The 14,252-nt window shown below is 34.2% G+C and overlaps 2 protein-coding genes across 2 annotated transcripts; both read left to right on the top strand.

The window, feature by feature from the left end:
- The first annotated feature begins 333 nt into the window (after window positions 1-333).
- On the top strand, window positions 334-5,089 carry LOC112419346 (uncharacterized). The gene is made up of 4 exons (XM_024776939.1): window positions 334-1,036; window positions 1,152-1,213; window positions 1,843-3,856; window positions 4,068-5,089. Exons 1-4 carry the CDS (start codon window positions 334-336, stop codon window positions 5,087-5,089), a joined length of 3,801 nt encoding a protein of 1,266 aa, XP_024632707.1.
- A 7,002-nt stretch (window positions 5,090-12,091) lies between these two features.
- Window positions 12,092-13,139, top strand: LOC11412499 (extensin-3). The gene has a single exon (XM_003594765.4). It carries the CDS (start codon window positions 12,296-12,298, stop codon window positions 12,848-12,850), a length of 555 nt encoding a protein of 184 aa, XP_003594813.1. The 5' UTR covers window positions 12,092-12,295; the 3' UTR covers window positions 12,851-13,139.
- Window positions 13,140-14,252: the final 1,113 nt, after the last annotated feature.

The raw sequence follows: 14,252 nt of genomic DNA, 5'->3' as shown, positions 1-14,252 counted from the left end.
AACTACCAATCAATAATGGATCAATTAAAATAATCAAGCTAAAGGCAAGTGTAAAATAATTGATAAAGTAAGATTATAATTTACAAAACCTTGTTTAATGTAACTTTAAAATTTTAAATTGGATAGCCGATAATTAAAAACGAACAATGTTCTCTTCTAGAAGAGGAGCTCACATTTAGGGTTCTACAATAGTCAAATAGGATTTTGTATCTGAAATTAAGTGAAACTATGCAAAAAGAAAAGAAAAAAAATACTCTAGTGAATTTGAATTTAAAATTAAACAAAAGAAACGAGTAATCAAAGTTACTTTTAGCAACAATTAGTATAGGAGCGATGGTGAGACTGAGAGAGAAACGCGTTGATCGCGTTGAACAACGGGAATGCCACAGGTCTGTGCGCCGGTTCCGATCATCGGAGGAGAGGTTCTATGTGGGGGCAAGGGGCCATGGTGGGGTGCCACAAACGGGGAGGGATGGGGATGATTGGCAGACTGTGAGACCGCGACGTCGGAAAGCGCTGCGACAGGACGAGCAAGGTCAAGACGGACAGCAGGAGAGGATGCGGCTAGGAGTTTCGTTTGGCAGGCGACGATCTAGGTCTATGGTGTATCATGGTTCGCGGAATTCAGACGACGGTAGGGTTACATCTAGGGTTTCCTATGGGTATCACGTTGGTGCCAATAATTCTCCAATAGGGTCACTAAATAAGAATTCACATGTTCTTGTTGCGGCTTCTCCATTGGTGGAAGTAGCATATCACATTGATTCGGAGGTCGACATACCGGAAGTAGGGATTCAAAATGAGAACTCTGTTGAGAGGATGCTAAATCAAGTGGCAGGTCAAAAGGAGAATGTAAAGCGAAGAATGCGAGCGGGTTCTTGCCCACCAGAGGCGGGGAGGTCATCCGTGTTTGGACCGTGGAGCATGGAGTGGTTAAGCGATCAGGTTCATGGTGATGTAGGTATTGTATCTTCATCTAGAAGGAAGGGTAAGCAAGTAGCTACTAGTACAGAAACAAAGCATTCTGAAGGAGCTAGTAAGTCAAAACGTAAATAGGTGGGGGGAGTTCTTCGGCATTGTGTTCATTCCCTAAAAAAGGTGGCGAGGCTTCCTTATAATGATAGAAGGGCTGTGTTGCATGATTTAAAAAGGAGGATTCGTAAGAGACATGGCAAAGCTGGAGTATCTAGATCAGTGGAAATGGTTTCAAAAGGTATTTCAGAGGGAGCCTCTTCATCATCTTCTGTTAATAATGATTGGAAAAATTGGGTGGTCTTGAGAAGAAATGAGGAGGTGGAGGTGGAGAATGTGTGGGGTTTGGGGAAGGCAATTGGAGTAAATTTTAAAGGAGAAAATCATAATATGTTTAGTGTCTTATCAAGGGTGAAGAAGGACAAAGTTAAGAAGTTAAAAAGTCGTGGTGTGGGTGAGGGAGGGAGGCGGTAAGGGGAGGTTGAGTAGGTGTGCGGGAGGGTTAGAGAAACGAAGGGATGTACGCTTGTTGGTAGGGGAGAAATTACCAGTTATTTTATGTCTTCAGGAAACTAAATTGCAGTTATGTGATGATTTGCTAAGTGCTTCAGTTTGGGGATTGTCTTCTCATTTGTATTCTTTTCGTCCCTCTGTGGGGGCCTCTCGGGCTTGTTAACAATTTGGGATAGTGCGGAGGTTGAGGTGTGTGACTCTACTAGTGGTGATTATTTTTTGTTGATTCATGGAAAGTTTGTTCGGACCAATGAAGAGTGTTTTTTGTTCAATGTTTATGCTTCGTGTGATCAGACAGTAAGACAAGCATTATAGCATTCTTTATCGGCTCGTTTGGTTTTGTTGGGTGGTAAAAAGGTTTGTATTTGTGGGGATTTTAACGCGGTTAGAAGTGTGGAGGAACGAAGATCAGTTAGAAATGGATTAACGTTTGCAGACTGTGCTCCTTTTAACGGTTTTATTGATGTTGGTGGATTTACCGTGGATGGGCGCAGTTTTACTTGGTTTAAAGGTGATGGGAAGTCGATGAGTAGGTTGGATCGTTTTCTTTTATCAGAGGAGTGGTGTGTTTTGTGGCCTAATTGTAATCTGGTTGCTCTTTTACGTGGTTTGTCTGATCACTGTCCGTTGCTGTTGACAGTTGATGAGGAAAATTGGGGACCGAGGCCTTCTAGGTTGTTGAAATGTTGGCAGGAAGTACCTGGATATAAGAATTTTGTAAGTGAAAAATGGAAATATTTGGAAGTCACAGGTTGGGGTGGTTTTGTTTTGAAAGAGAAATTGAAACTTATAAAGGTTGCTTTGAAGGAATGGCATTTGGCTCATACTCATAATTTGGCTGGAAAGATTAAATCCTTAAAGGAAAGGCAAGCTGTTTTTGATGGAAGGGGGGAAGAGGAGGATCTAGCTGAAGAAGAGATTGAGGAGTTACGTGGAATTACGTCAGATATCCATTCTTTGTCCCGTCTTAATACTAGTATATGTTGGCAGCAATCTAGACTTACTTGGCTTCGGGAAGGTGATGCTAACTCGAAATATTTTCACACAATTTTGGGTGGTCAGAGGCGTAGAAACTCTTTGGTGTCAATCAATGTGAATGGAGCCTTGGTGGAAGGTGTGCAGCCCGTTGGTCAAGCTGTGTTTTCTCATTTTGCGAGTCACTTTCAGTCGTATTCTGTGCAGAGGCCGACGGTGGATGGTTTACAGTTTCGGGGGTTGTCTTATGCTGAAGGGGGCGGTCTCATTAAGCTGTTTTCAGTTGAGGAGGTGAAAGCAGCTATTTGGGATTGTGACAGTTTTAAGAGTCCAGGTTCGGATGGTATCAACTTTGGTTTTTTCAAAGACTTCTGGATTTATTTGAAAGATGATGTGATGCGTTTTGTTGGTGAATTTCACGGGAATGGTAAGTTATCTAAGGGTATCAATTCTACTTTTATAGCACTCATTCCAAAGGTAGACTCTCCTCAAACTTTAAATGATTTTCGTCTTATTTCTTTGGTCAGAAGTTTGTATAAAATTTTGGCTAAGTTGTTGGCTAATAGGTTAAGGCAGGTTATCAGTAGTGTAATTTCAGATGCTCAGACTGCGTTTGTTAAAAATCGTCAAATTTTAGATGGAATTCTGATTGCGAATGAGGTTGTGGATGAGGCTCGTAAGACTAAAAAGGAAATTTTGATGTTTAAAGTGGATTTTGAGAAAGCGTACAATTATGTTGATTGGGGTTATTTAGACGCGGTGATGGCCAAAATGTGTTTTCCGACATTGTGGAGAAAATGGATTAAAGAATGTGTTACAACGGCTACCGCATCCGTTCTTGTGAATGGTAGCCCCATAGATGAGTTTCCTTTGGGTAGAGGTCTGCATCAGGGTGACCCTCTTTCCCCATTTTTATTTTTACTGGCTGTAGTGGGGTTGCATGTTATGATGAAGGCTATGATTGATGCAAATTTGTTTAGAGGTTATAGTGTTGGGGATGGAAATGAGGTGGTGGTATCGCATCTAGGTGAGAAGAGTTGGACGAATGTCCGTGCATTGCGGGCGGTTTTAATTCTTTTTGAGGTTGTGTCTTGGTTAAAAATAAATTTCCATAAAAGTTTGTTGGTTGGTATAAATGTTTCTGACTCTTGGTTAACAGAAGCAGCGTCGTTGTTGAATGGTAAGGTTGGTACATTGCCCTTTACTTACTTGGGATTGCCGATTGGTGGAAACCCGCGTCGTCTGTCATTTTGGGAACCTGTGGTTAACCGTATAAAATCTAGACTGTCTAATTGGCAAAGTCGGTTTCTTTCATTTGGAGGTCGCTTGATTCTTCTAAAGTCTATCTTGACCGCGCTACATGTCTATGCTCTTTCCTTCTTCAAGGCTCCAGCAGGTACAATCTCTTCCATAGAATCTATTTTATCTATAAAAAAAAAAAAAAAATTTTTTTTGGGGGGGGGGGGAACGTAGAAAAATATCTTGGGTGAGCTGGCAGAGTGTGTGTGTAAGAAAGAAGTATGGTGGATTAGGAGTTAGGCGGTTGAGGGAGTTTAATGAGGCGTTGTTAGGGAAGTGGTGTTGGAGGTTACTTGTTGATCGTTGAGGGTTGTGGTATCGGGTGTTGGTTGCTAGGTATGGTGTGCGTGATGGGAGGTTGGAGGATGGGGGCCGGAGTGGTTCTATTTGGTGGAAGGAGGTTAGTAGGATTAGAGAAGGGCAGGGTGGGGGCGGTGTTGGCTGGTTTGAGGGATGTGTGGGTGATGCGGACGATACCTTGTTTTGGCATGAGCGGTGGTGTGGTGGTGTCCCATTCCGGATTCGATTTAGAATGTTATTTGATTTAGCTTTAAATAAATCCATTACTGTTAAAGAGATGTTTTCTTTAGGATGGGGGGAGGAGGGAGGGGGATGGTACTGGCGTAGGAGTTTGTGGGTGTGGGAGGAAGAGCCCCTTGTGGAGTGTAGGTTATTACTTGCTAACGTTTCTTTGCAGTCTCTTTCCTATGATGTGTGGCAGTGGCAACCGGATCCTAGTCAAGGGTACACAGTTCGTGGGGCATATGCTATGCTTACCAATCAGGAAGTGCAGCAGGATGGTCTTTGCGAAGAATTGGTTTGGCACAAACATGTTCCCCTTAAGGTGTCTATTTTTTCTTGGAGGTTGATTCGAGATAGACTTCCTACAATGTCTAATTTAGCATATCGTGGTATTTTGAATTCAGAGGCATGCTTATGTGTGTCAAGATGTGGTTTCGTGGAAGATGCACGACATTTATTTTTGTCTTGCAGTTTCTTTGGTTCTTTATGGTCTTTGGTGAGGTCTTGGATAGGTTTTGCTGGTGTCGATCATTGTGATATTTCAAATCATTGTGCTCATTTTTCATTTTACACAGGTGGTTTGAAATCAAGGAGATCTTTTCTTCAGCTTATTTGGTTACTCACGATGTGGGTTATCTGGAATGAAAGAAATAACAGGCTATTTAAGCAAAGAGAACGTTCCTTAGTTCAATTATTAGACAAAGTAAAGTATCATTCTTTGTGGTGGCTGAAAGCCAATAGGGTTGTATTTATGTTTGGTGATCAGATGTGGTTGTCGAATCCATTGTCGTGTTTAGGCATTGGTTAACAACTTGTTGTAATTTTTTAAACTGCTTGTATCGTTTTAAGTAGTCTTTTCGGTACATCTTGTGCTGAGAGGGCTGCTTTAGTAGTGTTAATATAATCCATTTTTGTTTGTTCAAAAAAAAAAACTTTTAGCAACAACAATAACAACGGATCTATATCTAAATGTGAAGCCCACAGGCATAACCAAAGCTACAAAAAAAGCGAGTACAGAAAAACAACACACCAAGAAATTTATTATCTAGTTAGGATAAATTTATCCTACATCAGGAGAGATAACAATTCTTCAATCCACTATGAAGTGAGTGATACAAACTTTAATTTCTACTAATTTTTCAAGTCACTCAAACCCACAAGGAATAGAAAAAACAAGAAAGAAAGATTTATCACCCTTTCCCAACCTAAGAACCTCACCCAAACACACTCAACTCTAAAGTTCCTTCCTTTGATTTGACAGAATTCTCTTTATAGAAGCCACCGAAAGAATTGAAGAATGAAGGCTTATATATTACTCAAATCCCATCAAAATCGCGCTACAATTTGTCTGAATCACACCACGATTTAGAGCTCGTACCACAATATAGTACTAAACCTAATCCAAAATCGTGTTACGATTTAACCCAATCGTAGAACGAATTTTTGTGAACAAAACCTTCAAATTGCTCAACCAAATCGTGCCACGATTAAAATCAATCACGCTGTGATTTTTGACAACCCTTCAATTCAACATCAAATTTTTAGCCAATTTTCAACGAAAACAAATAAGTATCATCCAAAGTAGTACATGGTGACAGACACACATTTTTTGGCTTAGTTCGGATATGGTGAATATTCATGCAACTTTTCAAAGTTTAAGTCTTGCGAGGTAAAACTAATGTACATAATATGTTTATACCGTATATGCTATACAAGCTTATTAGAGGACCCGGCTCAGATATTCTTTCCAAATGAATGTTTTGATATAGATCCCATCAAAGTGACCCCAACCAAAGGGACACTTAGAAAGTGAAAATAGTAAAGCTATGAAATTATAATATTTAAAAGGGTCGAAATTTCCTTAGACAAGGACATCCATTGAAATGCAAAAGCAAATGAAAGTTTGGATATGATGTATCATATGTCAGTCAATACTCCATAATGGCTATAACTAAGACCTTAGCTTAGGAGAGTCCAATACCAAGAATATGCTGAACAGCTAAAGAGTTGAATATCAAAGACACCCTTTAACTACGTCCCTGATTTTACGAGATTTTCCACCTATGTTATATTATTTGGTTGGCCCTCATATGAGTAGATAAGAGGTGCAAAGAATTTTTTTTCATGTAAAATACATTAAAAAATGTTTATTAATACATGCATGTGTATTTAAAATGTTTTTGGATCTTGAGGAGAGTGAAAAACTGATTAAAAAAGTTAAAACCGTATTTAATACGGCATTTGCGTTTGAAAAACATTTCTCTTGTGTACATTGTATTCTTTGTTTTAGACTTAATTTGTTGTATGTTCTACTTTATCATACTTTAGTACTCATTGTTTCAATGTTCCTTCTAATTTTATGCTGGTTCAAGATAATAGACAATTTTCAGCAGTTTCATGTAGAAAATTTAGATGGAGCTCTTCAACAATAAGCTTAAGTTCCTTCAAAAAAAAAAAAAACAATAAGCTTAAGTTATTCATACAAAAAAGCTTCATGAGTGACACTTCACAATAATGAATTTGAAAATAAAGGTTAAGTTTAATTGAATAGTATGTGCTGAATACATTATATTCAATGTAGACTCCCTCACACCATGCTCAATTTTTCCAACAATGTAGGAGTATATATTGTTTGGATTAATTTATCAATTTAAATGCGATTTATCCATTTGTTTTTGACACTTTCGGTTTTCAAGCAGCAGAGGCTGTTGACCTTCTACATAGAGTTCAAAAGGTCATGCATAACAATGTCATGTCTCCTAGGTCCATGAATGTTGTGTTTATGAGAATTGGTTTTGCCATCCAAAAAGGCCTAACGGCTCAGCTTGTTGTCCGCTTGTCTTCTATTCAAGTGTAAATAATGGTTTATATAATACAATTCCATTATCTATATATAAAAAAAAAAATTGTAAAAAAAAATGCAATTTAAGAGGGTATTATTTGTTCACAAAAATTGTTTAACCAACAAAAATGCATAAATTGTTAAGTATGGTGCCGTGATTATGGTTAAAACTATGACTATTACACTTATGTATATGAGTTTTTAATGACAATTGTTAGTTCGTCTATCAACCAAAAAAAAAAAAAGAGTATTATTTTGTTGACATTACATTGTATAAACTAGGAAAATTTTACAATAGACCACTTTGATCATAGGTGATTCACCATTGATCATTATTTGAAAATCACTCAAAACTCTAACAACATAGACACCATTTCTCAGATGTAGAAGCTTATGATCATCTTCATCTTGATGGATAAGAGAGATGTCGTTAAATTTGATGACATTATTCGCAATTGTAGATATGTTTTTTTCCTCTTGTTATAGAAACTCGCAGGTTGAGTTTGTTATAAGAAAAGAAAATGATCGTTGTATATATTTTTGCCAAAAAGATCACATATCTAACTAGTTTCCAAATCTTGATTGATCATGTACCATACTCTATTAAACACATTGTTATAAATAAAATGTCATAAGCATATAAAAAAATATAACAAACTAAAACATAATATTTCATCTTACATCATGTCTATAGCTATACCATTTATATCTATAGCTATACATGCTAAGAAAACTATGTAGTCTCAAATCAGTGAAAAAAAGTGTAGTGAGAATACAAGGAAAAAGAAAAGAAAGGAAAACAACAAAAAGTTTGATGTATATGTTCATGGGTTTGGTTAGAAAATGTACCAACAACTTTTCATGTTCTTTCAAGAAATTCATTTTTAACTTTTTGAAAGTTTTTTTCAAGAACCATGACTACCTAAAAGGGTATAGTTCAAGGTTAAGCCACATGAACAATTATAAAACAGTCACTAGTATCATCGTTATTGATACTGATTTTCTCTTCCTCAATTTATTTTAAACCTTGATTGCCAAAGAAAAATCTTGACTAATAATAATAGTTTTTGAAAAAGAAAGAGGAAAACCTTTGGTGGTGGAGCCTCCGATGGATGAGTGACAAACTTTATAGATTTTAATTAAACTAAGGTGAACCAGCCTGGAAAGGTAAACATGGACGGCCATTTACGGTGGAAAATTGACTTTCTAACATTGTTTGCCGTTGAGAATTAGTTAATATTTTACCTCAAAGCAAACTTTTGGTTTGTAATTTATGGATTTGGCAATGGGGTGATTTGCATTTGTCTATAGAGCACTTTTTTTTATCGTTGGATTGTTTCTTATGGGCACTCCGAGCCGTAAATATATCTCTACCTTTTTTTCTTTGTTTAGTGGTTAGAATTTCACTCTTTAAAGTAAATAAATGAGAAATTTAAAATTCGAACTTCAACTCCCATATATAATACAATGTTTCTATCAACTGAACAATTCTATCGGTGATGTATCTCTACCATTTCTTTAGTTAGGGAAACATATAATTAACGGATACCAACAAACAAATGTTCAATTAAACGAGTTTGAACTAAATAAATAGTACTTTTTTTTAAAGAACTAAATAAATAATACTTGTGAATGTCTCATAATAACAATCATATTTGTAAGAAAAATGTGTTATAAAAGAAGTGTCATTGTCAATTTTCAATATAGTTTTGATTGATTTTTTCTTCTAATTATACCCTCGAATGATTTTTTTTGTGAATCATTCAAAAGTTATTATTTTTCACACTGAATTTATAATAATGAAAATACACAAATGGTTGATTTGAATAAGATAGTATAATCATCATTCTTTTTATTTATTTATCATCTTTTTTAATTTGCGTAAAATACGATAGTTATTGCAAGATGAAAGAGTGTTATTCTTATGGGTCAAGTAGTTTATTGGTTAGGCTCTCACACTATTAATGTGGAGAAGCAAAAATCTCATGCATATCAATATTCATGTAATTACCTACCAAGCCATACTTATAAAACGAAAGAAGTGTTGTTTAAGTCTTATAAAATATATCAAGAATTTAACTCTATTTTTTATTTACTCTTTTTTGTGTAGATCATATATTTACTACAACTGCGTCGATTAATCTTTCAAGATAGATAATAAGATTAGGTAAGCGTAAAACTCTTCTTCGATGGTTTAAATTTCTAAAACCAAACTCCAAATTACTGAAAGATATCTCAACTCTCTGGTGTTGTGTACTCCCCGTTAACTCAAATACAAGGAGGAAAAAAAAACTATTTTGTAGACTCAAATATAAACAAATTTCAACTAACTTAAGTATATTTAATTTTGTTTTACAATTTTTATTATATTTATTTAATGTTATCATTCTAAATAAACCCTTTAATTAATATTCTAAAAGAATCATTTTCTTTAGAAAACTAGAAGAAGAGAACAGGGTATTTATGAATAAGTGGTATTTTGCCACACCTTTGATTTTTTATTTTTTTTTGTATGGTAGTCGGGATTCGAACCTTGGACCTTGCATATATTATGTATTGTCCTTAGCACTTTTAGCACTTAGCTAAGCTCACAGGCCACACCTTTAATTAATACAACTACAATATTTCTGAAATAAAAATATAATGCGTCGGTTTGATTTTTTAGAAAAAATAGTTTGTTTGGTTTTTTATTTTATCAAAATATAAAATAGTTTGGTTTTGTATGTTTTTTTGCAATCTTTTCTAACAAAATTTGAACCAAACCAAATTAATGAACTTATTCGTTAAATTTGTTCAATTTAATTGACATTCTTAAACAATTAATTAAAACTTATTTTTTAAAAATTCAAAAAAAGTAGCATTTTATCAAACATTGTAAATTCATTATAAATGCACTTAAAAGACCTCTAATTAAATTTTGGTTCAGGCCTAAAAATACATTTGGCTGGCCCTGGTGGCTTATATTTGATATTCTAGCTCTGTATATCATGCACAATATTTAAAATTTTGCGCAACAAATTTATCGTTGAAAGGAACTCTTCTTAAGACATACTTGGGGATTTTTTTTTCTTTTTGAATAAGCTAAATTAGCTAATCTAAATTGGTATCGGTGAGAATCGAACCTGAGGAGTACACCCTAAATCAATACCATCAGATCATCCCAAGTGGGTTAAAAATACTCGTTTATAGCTACAATCTTCATGTAATTTCAAACTTTGAAAGCATTTTGGGATGTCTTCTTCTATCCAAATATTATTTGGGAAATGTGTTAGAAAATAGTTGATGCAATACAATGACATTTACTTAAAACAAAAATACAATAGCTTTTTAATGTGGATGGTAGTGCATACACTAACCTCTAACTTAGGGAAAAACAAGTGGCACATTCTAATTAGATAATGGTATATAACATTACGTTACTTGTAAAAAAAATACCATTACGTTATACAAGTGTTATACATTTGTTGCATGTGGTACAGGAGTTTGTTGGTAAAAGTAATGCAATTAAAATAAACGTTCACATTGATTGATGATATAAAGAAGTTCCAGTTATTTAAGCATGATTAAACTGATATACAATGTAAATCGTCATATTTTAGATTAACAATTAAGATTAATTACAACTTCAAATTTTACAGCCGCAGATCCAAAGTCCCAATAAGAGATAGAAGGAGAAGTGAGTTGTACACAAAACAGATCCAACGCATATCGTCTCCCAAAACAAATAAACAAACAAACAATAAGATGAATCCAACTTTGCTTGGCATTTTGCACCTCTTCTTGTTACGTTTCCTTTACGTCTCTTCATTATAGGACCATCCCTACACTTTATTACCTCCTCCTACTATACTCCTATCATCATACCATAATAACACATTTTAACCTTATTTACCTAAAATTCCAACTCCAAATTAAACACTATAATGGTGACTTGACACACTAGCTGACTCATCTAATTAAGACCTCATCTAACTAAACTGTCACTATACATTACTTTAAAAAACTTGCAAGTGGTAAGTCAAATAGTAAAAGTGTCCTTAAATTGTGCTTGACAACTTTGTGCATCTACAATGATTAAGAGTCCATTTTGATTTCTTAACTTATTTTAAGTGAGACTTCTATATAAATCCAAATAAGACAAGACATAAAAAAATTCAAACGGATTTCAATTCAATATGGAATTATAAAAACCGAGTCTCATAATCGATCCTATAATTAAAACTTACAATTTCATTATTGGTTACATGTGGTATGTTTCTAACAAAACAATGGTAAACCTAATTTTTTATGAAAATCTCAGGTATGAACATATATAGTATTTTAGTGAAATTGTTACGTAGGTAAATTACCGTCCAACCTAAGTCAATGTCTCATAAGTATTCAAACGTGGCTGCTTTCTGGTAAAGTGAAACGTGTCGGTGTCCTCCATTGTTTTCTGTCTTTTGCTGACTTTACTATTCTCCATTCATTTTTTTTTTCCTATTCAAAATAAAATACTTTGAAAAATGATAACAAATAAATGTCCTTAAAACTTTCTTTTAAGAAACTTACAGAAGAAATTTTATCTTGTGATTAGTGTATTTAACACATTGGAGCTTTAAAAGGCAACTTTCATGCATTAACTTTGTTAAAAATAATATATTTTGAATCTTAAACAAATGTACTAAGGATACTTATTTCTTAGCACGATCCCTTTTTTATAATGTATCGAATATCCGTTATTGTTGTTTAGCGGTGATTAATATCTATCACAAAACATATTGGACAAATAAAATGTATTCTCTCCTTTTAACCTAGTTTCATTTATAGGCAAGAATTATACATCGAACTTACAACCACATCTGACTAAGACATACAAGTCTCTTACCATTTAAATTAATTAGGTGCTTCTATAAAATAAAATATAAATATATTTTATTGATAAAAATAAAATAATGAGTGCATTGATAAAAAGACATGGTGTAGTATAGTGTAGCTTCAAAAGATAAGAGTAAGTTGTTTCACACCAAACCTCACACAACACATCAAATAGCAACACAAACACCTTTCACTTTTCTTTATGTAAACTTTCCACTCTCACACCCTTGTTTACTAAGCAACATTATTATAGTACCCCATTTCATTTTAAGGTTTTCATCATTCTCATTTTGTTCACAAATTCAAGGAAAAAAAATGGTAACACTTCAAACAACAACCTCAATGTGTTGTTTCATGATTATGTTACTATTTCTAAGTGTTACTAAATCTTTTGGAGATTTAGTAACAGATCACAAGAATCTTACAACTGTTACCAAAGATGAAGTGAAGTGCACGCCTTGTGGTCAAGTTTCTTCGCCGCCGCCACCTTCTCCACCACCACCGTCACCACCACCTGCTTCCACCAACAACTGTCCTCCTCCTCCTTCACCACCCAGCTCCGGTGGTGGTAGTGGGTCAACTTACTACTCTCCACCGCCGCCTTCAGTGTATTACTACTCATCACCACCGCCACCTGCGTCCACCGGAGGAGGTGGAGGTGGCGGTTTATATTATCCACCGCCAACTGGTGGTAGTGGTAGTGGTAGTGGTGGGAACTATGGAACGCCGCCACCACCAAATCCTATTGTACCTTATTTTCCTTTCTATTACCACACTCCACCACCGGGCGCGGCGGCGCCACCGTCTTTGAAGGGATCGGTAATGCTCTGCGCCGTGTCGGTTTTACCTATTTTTATGGCGTTATTTTGATGGAAAAAAAATGGAAAGAAAATGGAAGGAAAGAAAATAAGTGCATGGAATTTTTGCAGATCTTGGAGTTTGAAGAGAAAAAAAGTGGAAAAGTGAGGTCAGTGAAAATGAAAATGGAAAGTGTACTTATTTTTATTCCCTTTTCTTTTCTTTTTATTTTTCTCTGAATTTTTAATGGTAATGTAGGTTGATCGATCTGCAATTTGTTGACAATTTGTAATTGTATTTAGCCTCTTGATTTTGTTTAGTATAATAAATACATTTATAAAATAAAATAAATTAAGTTTTATTTATCTTCATTTATTGTGTTTGTTACATATTATGTGAGGTTATTTATGTCTTGATCATCCACTTTTGATAAAGATATCACTTACAATTTAAAATATGGATTAAGCTTTATTCATTTTCACTTATAATTTACTAGAAAATAATTTATTAAATATTGTTCTAGTCAAAGGTCTAACTCAATTAACTTTGATCTGATAATTATTAACATCTTGAACCTTTCAATTTGTATATTATGTGAATTTTTTATTTTTTTTAGTTTCTTGGTTATGTATTCATTTTAATTTGTTAATATGAAGACATGTGATTTTTAGACTAAATCATTGTAATAGAGAAAAGGTAATATGAATCATAGCTCGTTTGATAGTTGTAAAGAATAAAATAAAATAACATGAATATAGTGAGTGTGAGTTTAATCATTAAACTATTTAGGAAAGAAAATAGAGAAAAGATAATATGATAGTTAAGGATGATGAATTTCTTGAAATAATAAAAATAGTTTACATTTTTATTGTTAATTTTTGAAAATGTAAAATAATTGTCTAATTCAATAGTCTTTTTTTCTCCTTTTTATAAGTACAACTAACACAAAATTTTAAAGAGTAAAATTAGAAAAACATTTTCATAAAACTAAACATTTTCATAAGAAATGAATATACCAACTTGTTAAAGATTTTAGTGATGAGAGATAGGGTTACAGGTGGAATATCAAAGAGATCATGGTGCATTGGAGCTAGCATAGGTAGGAAATTGATATAAATTTGAGGTAATTGAAATGAATGATGTTCACTAGTAAAACTACCTCCATGTGATGCAAATTTGTGTGTTGATGAGATATATTTTAGTTTTTTTTTTTTTTTTTTTTTTGACAAAATAGTATATTTTAGTTGTTATGGAGGGGCCCTTGTTCATTGATCCGTTGGAAGCTTTTATATTTTTGGTATACTTTTACTATTTATTAACAATTTAATATAGCTTGTTTTTCTTGACAATTTGTACACCTTGTTTGTTCCATCTATTTTATTGTGTTTCTGTCCTAACCTACTTATTGTAGGAGCGTCTCATATAACTGCATTTGGGACAAACAATTTCTGCAAAGTTCCAAAAAAATGTTTTA

This window comes from Medicago truncatula, chromosome 2, assembly GCF_003473485.1.
Source record: "Medicago truncatula cultivar Jemalong A17 chromosome 2, MtrunA17r5.0-ANR, whole genome shotgun sequence".
Classification (NCBI taxonomy): domain Eukaryota; kingdom Viridiplantae; phylum Streptophyta; class Magnoliopsida; order Fabales; family Fabaceae; genus Medicago; species Medicago truncatula.
This window is presented reverse-complemented; position numbering and strand designations above follow the sequence as displayed.